The following is a 12826-nucleotide window of genomic DNA, read 5'->3' on the forward strand; positions in this document are numbered from 1 at the left end:
AATTTTTTTTAAGTATTAAAATAGCTCATTTGCCTTTGCTTTTAAAGAAATCAAGACTGTTTTAAAGGAGCGTGTTTTCTATATTTTACATTAAGCCAGAGCAAATGATATGACCGCAATGTGTCCTGAACAGAGAATATGAAGTACCCAAATAATGCCAGTACAAATTTCTCTCTCATTTATAAGAATATATGGGAAGCTGAGAATTCCAGATTAACTTGCTTATATGCATTGTTTAAAGAAGCTATTATATTTTTCAAGTTCATGTAAATGCTAATAGTATTTATATTTAAATATATTGATGTATCTTTTTACAGGAAGGCCATTTTAATCAAATTGCAGGACATTTTCTCTGCAGGGACAGATATTTCACATGTACAGAACAGTGTGGGGCCTGGGGGCACCTTCTCTCCAAAGAACATGTCAGTAATGTTAACATTTGAAATTCTCTCTGACATTCTACAAGCTTTGCAGTGGATGGCAGTGCAATTTGAATTAGAGGTTTTGAATGGGGCAGGTTAGAAGTTGGGAAGGTAGTCTGGGAAGTGGTAGAAAATAGAAAAACAAATCTACAATTTCACTTTATCATTACTGATTTTTATTTTTGCTGTTTCCTTGCCTGTTTCAGAAATAACCTGCTGATAAATCAATAATGTGGAAATCCTCCCTCTATACCACAAATTTATTATGTCTATTTTTCCTTAGTTTGGTTTTTACTAGTGAATTCCAGCACAAGCTTAGAACAGTTGCTGGCACCTAGTAGTGGCACAATCAATAGCAGCTCACCCGGGTAATAATAACAATAGCTAATACTTCAATGTCAGTTGCTATGTGCTAAGCGCCGTAGCAATTGTCTTCCATTTATTAAGTGATGTAATTTGCACAACCACATTGTGACATAGGAACTGTTGTAGGCATTTCCTAGATGAGAAACTGAGGCACAGGCCATGACTGGCCTGAGATCGCCTCTCTCTCCCTAGGGGCAGAAGTGGAACTGGAGCCCAGGCCATGCGAGCTCAGGGAAGGGACGGCCTGAGATGTGAGAGGCGGCTGCTCATTCCCACACCCCTTTCGGAGGATCTGAGAAACTGATCTGAGCGGAAGATGAGACTGGGGAGCGCTTAGGTGGTTCTGCAGGGCGGTTGGCAGCACCCGAGGAACAAGAAGCAATGTTGTTTTGAATAATTACTTTCCTCCCCCGGTCACAGAAGGGCTTGCAGAAAAGCCTCCTGCACTGGACCGAGTGAAAGGTGCAGTTGTCATGAGTGCCGAGTGGGCTGAAGCGACAGAATAAATGACCTCACTGGAGCCAACGTGCACAGAAAACCGGGGCGTTTTAGGGGAATTTGAACACTATGCAATCGTGGCAGCACTTGGTTCTTTCCACACAGCAGGCAGCGGGACCAGGGAGTCCTTTTAGGGCTCCGTTCTTAGCACCTGAAACTGACAAGCTTCACCCTCCCTGCGCACCGCAGCTTCAGGTCCACTTCCCACGCCCCGGGGAAGGAAGCGGAGCAGCTTTCGGGCCGAGCACCTGGCCCTTGCATGCTGCACCTGGCAAGCTGCAGCCTAGTAGGAAATGAACCGCATTTCATAAGGACAATTTTGAAAGAAACCTATTATTTTCTCCCTTATTTTTGAGTGTATAAATTGCAATATATTTTGTGGATTTTATTATTTACAATGCTTCGAAGTGGGAGGTTAGAATTAGAATCGTGATATGTTGGCATGGACAGAGAGTCATTGCAGCTCAACTAACCCTTTCATTTTATGTGAACGATGACCACATAACAATAGCTTTGATGTATAACATCTGAATGAATTCCCAAATAAAATGTTCTGTACTTTCAGACTGCCCACTGAACTTAATGTTTCCTCAAGCCTTCAACCTAGGGTTAATCATTCAAATCCTTTTTACTTAAATAAAAATGCTCAAGGAGTGTTTTGGGTCTCAAATCCATGATACGGTTCTCACTGAATACTTACCAGAAGTAACAAGCAAATCTGTATCAACGAAAGGGTTATGGTGGTTTGGCTTACGGAAAAGGCTTCCTCTCCATTATAGGAAAAACACACACAACTATTTGCATGTTATTTTCAACAACAAAAACAAGCCACATTGCATGAAGAACATTATTTCTGAAAGATATAGTAGTTTCCTAATGTATTATTGAATTAATGCAGATTGGATACCAGCTCTGCAATTTATGGTCCATCCTCAAATGGGAATATTATCCAGTCACTAAAAAGAATGAATGAGCTATACCTGTGAGCTTCCAAGTGAGAAAAGCAGGTAACAGATGTTTTTATAATGTGACTTCATATTAATGATTTGAATATGATGATATAAACACAAGGAGAAATACTGAAGAATATACACTAGGTAGTTAAATTGCCTAGCTGAGGATGTGGGTGGGAATTGAGGGACAGAAATAAATGTGCAAGAAAAGTGCAGTCAAACAAAAAGAGACAAAACTTCACCTTGAAACATATGAAATGCACTTTTTTCAAATTGTATATGCATGTAGAAGAGGCATGTCAAAAAAACCATGTCATGCTTCTTTTATCCCCAAAAGAACATAATTGTAAACAGGAATATTGTTCTAATACCATATGAGTTTATAGCCATGGAACAGAGGGACGCGCCCTGGATTTAGAGGCAGAAAGCCTGGGTATGAATCCAGTCACTTTAACTTCCTGAGAGAGTCAGAAAGTTTCTCAGAGTATAATGGGGGAACAGAAAGAGCTGAGGCTTCCAGTCCCAAGACCAACTTTGCAATTTCCTAGCTGTTTGAGATTTCACATTGAAAACTGAGGATAGAATTGCATACGCTACTATGAGAATTAAATGAGATAGTGCAATTTAACAGTTGAAATCTGTATCGACTTACAGGAAGAAATATTTTTTTTAAAAAACCCTGCCATCTCTAAGTTATTTTTTCTCATATTTTTAATCTAAAACCTAAAAGTTTTAAGTTTGAACACTGCCATAATTACTTCACAATCACCTTAATTAAGTGCTGCTACTATGTACAATCTGTGTTATAGTTATAGTGACTAGGGAAATAAATAAAAATCAAATTGATCAGCAGGATGTCTTGAATGATGGGTAGAATTTTCTATGGGGCAGACATTCTAGATAGAAGAAAATCTGAATGGGTACTCTTTCTGGATCCATACTGAATCCATAGTTCATGTTTCCCTCAAAGATTTCATATTGGAGAAATTAGAAAAATATAGATACACAGAAAGGCTCACATTTTGTAAGGCATTGAAAGATGGATACAGTAGGTTAAATTGTTTATATAGAAAGTTAAGAACGCAGAGTTATTAATTTTAGGGGGGTAGCATTGAATTAAAAATGACAAGAAATATCATCAATTTAGTATGTATGATTTGTTGATTTTGCCTAGTATGCAGATTGTGGAGTATTTGTTTATAAAGTTTCTTATACTTTTTCTAATTATTATATTGTGTGTAAATATATTTTTCCTAACCACAGTGTATTCAATCAACCAACAGATATTTTTTTAATTGGGGAATTATACTGTCTATAGTTAATAACAAGCTTCACACCATCACGGAATTTATTTTATACTCTTTGGTGTCCATTTATCTCGTTGTTTCAGGCCAACCTTAATGTATTGAGTTCTTTGATTTAATCTCTTAAAATCTTATAACCCTTCTATGATCCCCATTTGTTTATGAAGAATTTGTAAATGCATATTTATTAATGAATGTGTGGTATATTTTATGGATTGCGGAGCTTGAGCCTCAAGCCCTAATATTTACCTCACTGACTATGAAAGGAGGAGTGTACCTGAGGCTGAGGAATGACAGCCAAACGGGTAACGAAGCACTACTTTATTAGCAGTCTGGCAAGCTCCTCACAAATCCCAAAAAAGTTCTTTCCTAGAAAACCGAGTTGAAGCTGTAATATGAGCTCAAGGTCGCTTAATGCTTCTGCCGGCTCCACTTCACCAATGTGACATTGCTGGGCCATCTCTTTCCACCTAATTGCATGGCAATTAGAGACCAAAATGAAGGGCTTTACCTGAAGAAGCCAGTTCACCCAGTGGATTTCCAGTATGAAACACCTAGAGAGAAAGAGCAAAGTCCAGACAGTTCAGGAGGTCCAGACCCTGATCACATCATTCGTGTGGTCATTAGACAGCAGAAGGCAGTAATACTGACTCAAGAAGCAAAAAAGAGAAGTTAGCTGTCTTTAAGGAAGAACAAGAACTTGGTACAATGAATGTCCTGAACTCAGGCAAAATAATTGCAATATAATGTGATAAAAGTTAAAATAGGTAAGTACTAGATGGAGCAGTGACACAAAGGTGGAAGTGATTAATTCTTTGTGTGAATTAAGAAAGGTTTCATAGAGAAAGATACATTAGGGATAAGCAGATGTTCGTCAGAGTAATGATGGTAACAAGGAGAAAATTCCAGAAATAGAGGATTAGGTAAACCACAGTAAGTTCTGGGAAAGAGAAACAGTTTGGTATGACTGAAGAAACTTTGATAGGGCAAAAGTGAAAACCAGGGAGGGAAACTGATATGAGAAGATCTGAAATGTCATGCTAAAGAATATAGGTTTTATGTTGACAGGCTCCCTGTGATTACTTTGGGCCAACCAGATAATCCACGATAATCTTCCCATGTTAAGGTCAGCTGATTAGCAACCTCAACTCTCCTCTCCATACAACCTAAAATACTCATGGGTTATGAAGATTAGGGTGTGGGCATTTTGGAGGGCCATTATTCTGCCAACCACACCTAATTTTGTATACATTGATTAAACAGATTACTTTTCCATATGACATTCCTATAATACTGTCTTATAGTGACCATGAAAATAATAGGTCATGAGCTTACCATTTAAGAGTTCAAAAAATATAAAAGCTATTATCATGAATCCTCTAAAAATGTATAAGCCATATTGGCAGGTAGCTCATCTTTTTTTGAGAAATGACGCAACAAAGCCAGTAGCAGGATTCATTTAGATAACATTTTATTTGTTAGAGAAAGATTTGACAGACTGCATTTCAATAGCTGGAGAAATTAAAATCACGACGTTTAGTGTATTGGCATGCTTTTACAGGTAGGTGCAGAACAATGACATGTTTTTGAAATCTAGTCACTGCTTCTTCATTTTAATGAGAAGAGTTGAGGCTAGATAGAAGCCATATATTTAGGCAGATGTGCTTTAATAGATAGTGGAAAATTGTCATAAAATAGATGCATTGTGAAAATTTCTACAGTTCTTAGTGATTTCTTTGTTATAAATAACACTTTTAAGTGTGTACTTTTCTGAAAAGAAAAAAAAATAGCAATTCACTTTATGAATATTTCCCTATTTACAATGCCCTTTTAAAAAGAGTAAGTTAAAAGGGAATATTGCAATGCAAACTACAGTATTTCTGAAATTAAAATATAAGGAACCCAAATATACTAGTCTAATGAGATACGGTATTTCTCACTACACCGAAAGGTCATAGAATAGAAAACTTCAGCTTTATTTACAGGCATGAACAACATTTATAGGCGTGAACAACATTATATTTTGACACATTTGTGTATTACTGATTAAGCATTTGAAGTCACAACCTGTGAAATAAGTATAGAAATAGCATATACCTAATTCTAATGTTAGCATAAAAACAGACCAGAAATGCTTGTTGTTTCTTTCTTTTGTGAAGTTGTATGGTTTTTATAATATTGGAAAAGAAAATGAATATAACAAATTCAGGCCCAAGTTATTTTAGTAGAATTTTACATTTAGAGCAATTCATGAAATGGTAAGATGTGTTTATTCAATTTTTTTATTTGATCTCTATAATTTCTCATCTAGTTTACAAAAAACTCCACAAGTTTATTCAAAATGCATTCCATTGTTATAACTGCCATTCCCTTTCTGTTTTATATTCTGCTCCTTCATTCTCTTATGTTCCACTTTCTGTAAAGGAGCTCATTACCAAGGTGATAGGGGACTAGTTTTAAAGTCAACATGAGTCATAAAACATCAAGCCAGTGGTTTCCTTCAGGACATTCATATATTTCTTGTGTTAGAAAGAAAATCTTTCCTTGGGCGCAGTGATATCACTCCTGAGAAACCAATTACTTTCCAAATATCTGTAATAGTATTTTTGACAAAACTAAGTCACGTAGGAAAGCATACTATAGCTATGTGGTACATAATTTCACCTCTTATTATATATAGTTCCTACATTGTAAACAGAAATACTGGTTTAAAATACCTGATTATTTAGTAATTAATAAATGGATAATTTGTTTAAGTCATTTTCATATGTTGGCCATCCACAGCTTGGCTTTTTTGTGTGTAACAATAATCATCCACAGCTCCCTCTGTTTACCTTAAACATGCAAAACAACAAGGGACATTTTTGAACAATCTATAATATTCTTCTTGGATCTAAGAAAAAGAAAAAGGAAGAGAAATATTAAACATAATTGCAGCAATCACATCAAATTATTTTCAAATCACATTAAATTATTATGGTTGGTTTTCTAAATTATTAATGTCTTCTGATTATCTGTGAGAATATGCTCAAGTGAATATAAGCTATATTTATATTCTTAATAAAGAGTTTTTAAACAGTATATTTTCCTAAGAACAGCTGGGTGTTCTATTTTTTTTTTTTTTTTTTGTATACTAAGATGTACTGCATTTAGGCAAAGGAACAAGTCATGAATTTATGAGAAGAATTTTTATCAATTTGGTAACTGGTGCTATATGAATATACCATAGAGTTGCCCAATATAACAAATTGCTTACCTTTCTAGATAAAACACACAGGAATACGAAGATGAACATTCCTTGGAAGGCATTGCTGATGGTGAAGAGATAAGCTGTCACCACTGATGCGTGCACGACATGGAGAACCCCAAAGATCCAGGTGGTGCCAAGAAGGAACAGAAGGGCAAGGGCTCCTCTGGCACAAGACCTAGAACATATTTGATATGTTCCAGTTAAGAAAGTTATGTGTACTCACACATCCCCCAATTCCTCAAATTATGTGGGAAATAAGTTTTTGGTATAACTGAGAAATCTTTTGCAAAACCAATAACAACTCTGAAGCTGGCAAACTGCAGTTACGTGGGACAGCCCTTAGGGTATGCTCCTCCTGCACTGTGGCAGGGGTGGCTTCAAAATCAAGGTAGCTTACTAAAGTATGTCACTTTTCAAGGAATTTCCTTAATCTTAAAATATTTTTATCTGGTGTACTGCAGTGTGTATGCTTTGATTTCAAATCTAATGTTGCAGTAATATGTCGAAGGTAAGACATATATCTGTTAGAAAATATTTTTTTTACGAAACCTTGAAAAGTATGCATGTGAAATGTGGTCAGCACATATGCCTGACATCAAAGGAAGCTTCTGTTTCCCTTTCAGGTTTAGTAGAGAAGAAAGTGTAAGATATAAAATTAGATTTCTTTCTTTCTTTCTTTCTTTCTTTCTTTCTTTCTTTCTTTCTTTCTTTCTTTCTTTCTTTCTTTCTTTCTTTCTTCTTTCTTTTCCTTCCTTCCTTCCTTCCTTCCTTCCTTCCTTCCTTCCTTCCTTCCTTCCTTCCTTTCTTTCTTTCTTTCTTTCTTTCTTTCTTTCTTTCTTTCTTTCTTTCTTTCTTTCTTTCTTTCTTCTTTCTTTTCTTCCTTCCTTCCTTCCTTCCTTCCTTCCTTCCTTCCTTCCTTCCTTCCTTCCTTCCTTCCTTCCTTCCTTCCTCCCTCCCTCTGTCTTCTTCTTTTCTTCCTTCCTTCCTTCCTCCCTCCCTCCCTCTCTCCTCTCTCTCTCTCTTCCTTCCTTCCTTCCTTCCTTCCTTCCTTCCTTCCTTCCTTCCTTCCTTCCTTCCTTCCTTCCTTCCTTCCTCCCTCCCTCCCTCTTTCTTCCTTCCTTCCTTCCTTCCTTCCTTCCTTCCTTCCTTCCTTCCTTCCTTCCTTCCTTCCCTTCCTTCCTCCCTCCTCCCTCCCTCTCTCTCTCTCTCTCTTTCTTTCTTCCTTCTTTCCTTCCTTCCTTCCTTCCTTCCTTCCTTCCTTCCTTCCTTCCCTTCCTTCTTTCCTTCCTTCCTTCCTTCCTTCCTTCCTTCCTTCCTTCCTTCCTTCCTTTCTTCCTTCCTTCCTTCCTTCCTCCCTCTTCCTTCCTTCCTTGCTTCCTTCCTTCCTTCCTTCCTTCCTTCCTTCCTTCCTTCCTTCCTCCCTCCCTCCCTCCCTCCCTCCCTCTTCCTTCCTTCCTTCCTTCCTTCCTTCCTTCCTTCCTTCCTTCCTTCCTTCCTTCCTTCCTTCCTTCCTTCCTCCCTCCCTCCCTCCCTCCCTCCCTCCCTCCCTCTTTCTTTCTTTCTTTCTTTCTTTCTTTCTTTCTTTCTTTCTTTCTTTCTTTCTTTCTTTCTTTCTTTCTTTCTTTCTTTTTCTTTCTTTCTTTCTTCTTTTCTTTTTCTTTCTTCTTTCTTCTCTTTCTTCTCTTTCTTTCTTCTTTCTCTCTCTCTCTCCTTTCTTTTTTCTTTTCCAATATCCATTACCTCCAAATAAATTCATGTCAAAATACCAATTTCTTGAAAATTAAAAAATAATACATGCACATCCTTACCCTTACCTATTTTCAGCTTACTTCCTGTGACTTTTGGTAAGACAATATTCAATCTTGCTCACTGAGGATACTGCCTTAAGAATGAGGCAACTAACGATTATTTTCTTTTTCATTTTTAGTCTAAACATTCTTTACTGCAGAAGATGTTTCAGCAGTGTACTTCAGAAAATAAGTCATTTTAAACTTTATTAAAACCAGCACACTACGTGAAACTATGAATGGTGAAGAGTAAAAGAAAGTAATCGATCAAACATTTGCTAAATCCTAACTATAACTCTTGCGCAAGGTAATGAAACTACAGGAGTGTTCCCCAGCAACCCAAGCATCGGTTGTGTCTGCTGTTCCCTATCCTACACTTCAGTTTCTCCTAAACGAACTATTTTCATGGTCTCAATAAATCAGTTTTAAAAAGGAGTTTCAAGGAAAAATCATGCCTTCATGTAAATTAAGAAATGCAAGAAAGAAACAGAGTTAAGCAGCTTTGAGAAATGTTTCGCAAAAGAAAATCACAAAGGCCCACATCAGCTTAAAATGGCCATCGCCTTTTCTTTCAAAGGGGAGTGTGCTTAAAAAGACTGGTTTACTTACCGTTTCATCTTTGGCGATTGTAGGCTTATTAAACATACTAAATGCTATTTAACACTAAGTATTTTAAATATAGAGGAAGAAAGTTTGAAAAGTCATTAAAAAATTGTCCTTTCAAAACTTATTTGTACTTTAAGTTACTAAAGCTTTTAGTTACAAAAAGTAGACTTAAAGAAACATTTACCTTATGTTTTCATAGCAACTAACTTCTGGTTTCAACCCTGCAGTGTGACGAAAAACTTTGTATATGATAAATCCAAAAGCCAAGAGGTTAACCTGAGAAAATAAATTCATTTCAGAGAAGAGATAATTTTCATAGTACATTATATACATAAAGGAAATCAACAAACAGTAAATAGTAAAGATTCCAAATAAACGGAAACCAGGAAATCATGGCATTTTTATATGTATTACAAAATACAAACACTCTGGTACACTTAGGCAAACAAATCTGTGGTTGATCTTCACAGTATCACTGAAAATTGTTAGTACACATGGTAGTTAGTACAATTTATCATATTGTGCTAAGCAACCTGTCCAAAAAACTTCTTCAGATTTAATGATCACATCTATAGATTGATGACACTCATCTGCTGCCAATAGTATGATCAATATACATATTAAGATAAATTTTGGTTTGAAAAACTTTATGAACACTTGAGAAATCAAATGTTTGTTCATTAAATTGTGTTTTATTTCTTTAAGGAGATGTGTTAGTGATAGTTCTTTCAACCCTTTAAACTGGAAAAGAAAAATTGAAAGGAAATTAGAAAACTCAACAAAACACTTTTGATTTCTATTGCCAAAAAATGTTTGAATCTACTTTCTTTTATGTAGTTCATCTAGCTATTTCTCTTAATGTTCATGTTGAGATTTCCTTTCCCAAGATTTAACTTCAGAAACTTTAAAATATTAATCAATGAAATAAATGTTTATTTGAAGGCATATAATACACTTTGTTGATAAACATTTATCATTCTATTATTTGATTTCCTAATATGGGCTTAAGAGAATACACAGAATTTACACCGCTTTTAAAGTGACTGTATTATGATGAAAAGTTTCTTCTTCTCTTTCCTTTTCCTATATTTTTGGAAACCTAATAGGCATCCTGAATTAAAAATGTCAAAACCCATACTGCTATTTTTTTCTCAAAGAAACTATTTTTGACACAGTCTTGCCCACTTCAAAAAAAAAAAGTTATCTCATCTTTCTAGCAGATCAGGCATATTCATCAGCAAACCCTTCAACCTACTTTCAAAATGTATTTAGAATATCCCTACCAATCACCATCTTCATGCTCCTGTCCTAGAAGAGGCCACCATCTATTAGAAAAGCCTCTTAATCAGTGTCCCCTCCTCCGGCTTGCCTTCCTACAATCCATTCTCGTTACAGGGGTCAGACTGATCTCTTTAAAATGCTGGTCAGACCATTTCTCTATTCAGAACCCTCCCATGGCTTCCCATCTGAGTTAGATCTGAAGATCTCACAGTGGCCTTCAGGGTCTGAAATGATATATCACTTCCCTCAAGTCCTACTCCATCCCCTGGTCACTTCATTCTGCTCACATTAGATTCTCTAGCTATCCTTGCAGCGCACCAAGCATGCCTTGAGGCTGGCTGTACTTGCTGGCCCCTCAGATATTCCTGTAGCTAATTCCCTCACCACCTCTGCTTAAATGCTGCTTGTCCACATCCTGCCTCCCAGTGTACTTTTATTAAAATCTGAAACCCAAATGATAAATCAGACCTGAGATCAATTCCATGGAAGTCTAGAGAATGATGATATTCTTTTCTATGTTGAAAAACGCCGATGCTGTATGCCAACATGTCCTTCCCTTGCCTGTGTCACTGGAAAACTGACAAAGACCCTTCTTTACTAAACGTTAGTCAGCTTCCTGTGACCCCTCTTCTAGGCCTCGACTTTGGGCTTCAGTGTCCATCCTTGCACAGTCCAGTTTTAGCAAGAATCCTGCTAAGTCAGCTTAGAGAGGATCCTTCTACTCTTGATATCTAATCAAATTCCTCATCTCGCCCCCCTCCCCATCCTTGATATCTGATCATCCTGGCCTGCCTTTCAGCAAGAATCTTGTTAAAGTAAATATAGAAAGAATTCTCCCTAACCTTCATGTATCCTCTTAGTAATTTTCCATCCACCAACCTTCAACTCTGCCCCCCACCCCCAACACACAACCTGTTTCTTGGCTATAATCCCCAGATGTCTTTACTGTATTCAGAGTTGAAATGAATCTGTCTCCCCTCTTGTGACAGTCTTGACATCCATCACAGTAGTCCCAGATAAAGTCTTCCTTACTATTTCAACAAAGGTCAGAGTAATTTTTTTCTTTAACAAAACTCAGAGCCAAAATTAACATCATTAGAATATTCAGTAAATTTGGAGTAACTGAAAAAAACTTACATTTGCTCCTTTTACACTGCCTGCAATCTCTATCCATAGATATATAAGCTAGTGCAAATCCCTTTTCTAACAGAGTAAAAAATACTGTAAGCAAAGAATTAATATCACCTAAATGCACATGACCTTATTTACTTAGAGGTAGAAATTAAGTTGAAAGTCTGCATTTTACATGGTATGAAAAAGTATCTTTTGGGAGGGAATGTTTTATGAAATAAGTATGAATGGTCTGAGGTGATATAAAAACAAAAGCGCAAAACAAAATTATATAGAATTAAGAAGTATTTCTTATAATAAGAAATAGTTTACAATTATTTCAGAAGTAATGACTGGGGACAGATACTATCTGCATTTTAGGTAAATAGTTGGAAAAATACAGGCAATGGTTACATCAATGACAACTGACCTGAATGTGTACTTTTTTAAATATTAGAAAATCATTAATATATATATTATTTTTATTGTTGAAAGTATTACAGATGCCCTCTTCTTTCCCATTGATCCCTTCTTCACTACACCCCTCCTGTCCATGGTTGTGCACATATGCATATAAGTTCTTTGGTTAATCTCTTCCCACCCACCCTCTTATCCCCCCACCTTCACCTTAAGAAAATGGTGCCTTTAAAATTATTCCCACTTTTGCTCATTAGTGTTTACCTCCATGTGCTGGTTTTATTCGTTGTGATTCCCTTATTATTTATCTCTAGATGTTAGTGCCACAAAAACACAGGAGCTAATTAATGACTTGCAAATGAACAAAGTCATTCATTATCATTTTTGTCTCTATTTTTAAAAAACAGCTTTAGCTTGTCAACTAGGCGTTCATAATACTTTTCTAGGAATGAACAAGACAAGGACACTGCATGGCAAACGCAAGAACTCTGGAGCTCACCGCTGCAGTTTAGAATACTGAAGAGAGCGAAAGCAGCCGTGAGGAGACAAGTCATTCAAAGGCAGGAAAACATAACCCTTGAGAAAAAGTGGTATTTTAAATTTAAAATCATTCCCTTTGCTTCATCTTAAGGGATATTTGTCTACACAGAGATCTGTTCCTTAACTTCATTGACAAGTGCAGTTACTTCAAAGTTTGGCACACATGTTCTGATGTTTGACAGAGTACGATAAACATTTTTAAGTGCCTTATTTTTTTTAAAACAAAAAATTTAAAGAGCTGAGCTGGAGAGGGCGGGAGATAATTCTGAAAGATTTAGACCTACAGGTACAT

The 12826-nt window shown here is 36.4% G+C and overlaps 1 protein-coding gene across 1 annotated transcript in view; it reads right to left on the minus strand.

Moving 5' to 3' along the window:
* Window positions 1-4997: 4997 nt before the first annotated feature.
* Window positions 4998-12826, minus strand: part of ADGRL4 (adhesion G protein-coupled receptor L4) — a 90628-nt gene continuing 82799 nt past the window's right edge. Inside the window, exons 14-16 of the mRNA XM_087820718.1 lie at window positions 9371-9462; window positions 6800-6968; window positions 4998-6436 (exon numbers count right to left, since the gene is read on the minus strand). Of these exons, the coding sequence (XP_087676844.1) occupies window positions 6374-6436; window positions 6800-6968; window positions 9371-9462 (324 nt within the window). The 3' untranslated portion in view covers window positions 4998-6373. The remainder of the gene's footprint in view (window positions 6437-6799; window positions 6969-9370; window positions 9463-12826) is intronic.

Source organism: Miniopterus natalensis, chromosome 9 (genome assembly GCF_054644295.1).
Source record: "Miniopterus natalensis isolate mMinNat1 chromosome 9, mMinNat1.hap1, whole genome shotgun sequence".
Lineage (NCBI taxonomy): Eukaryota > Metazoa > Chordata > Mammalia > Chiroptera > Miniopteridae > Miniopterus > Miniopterus natalensis.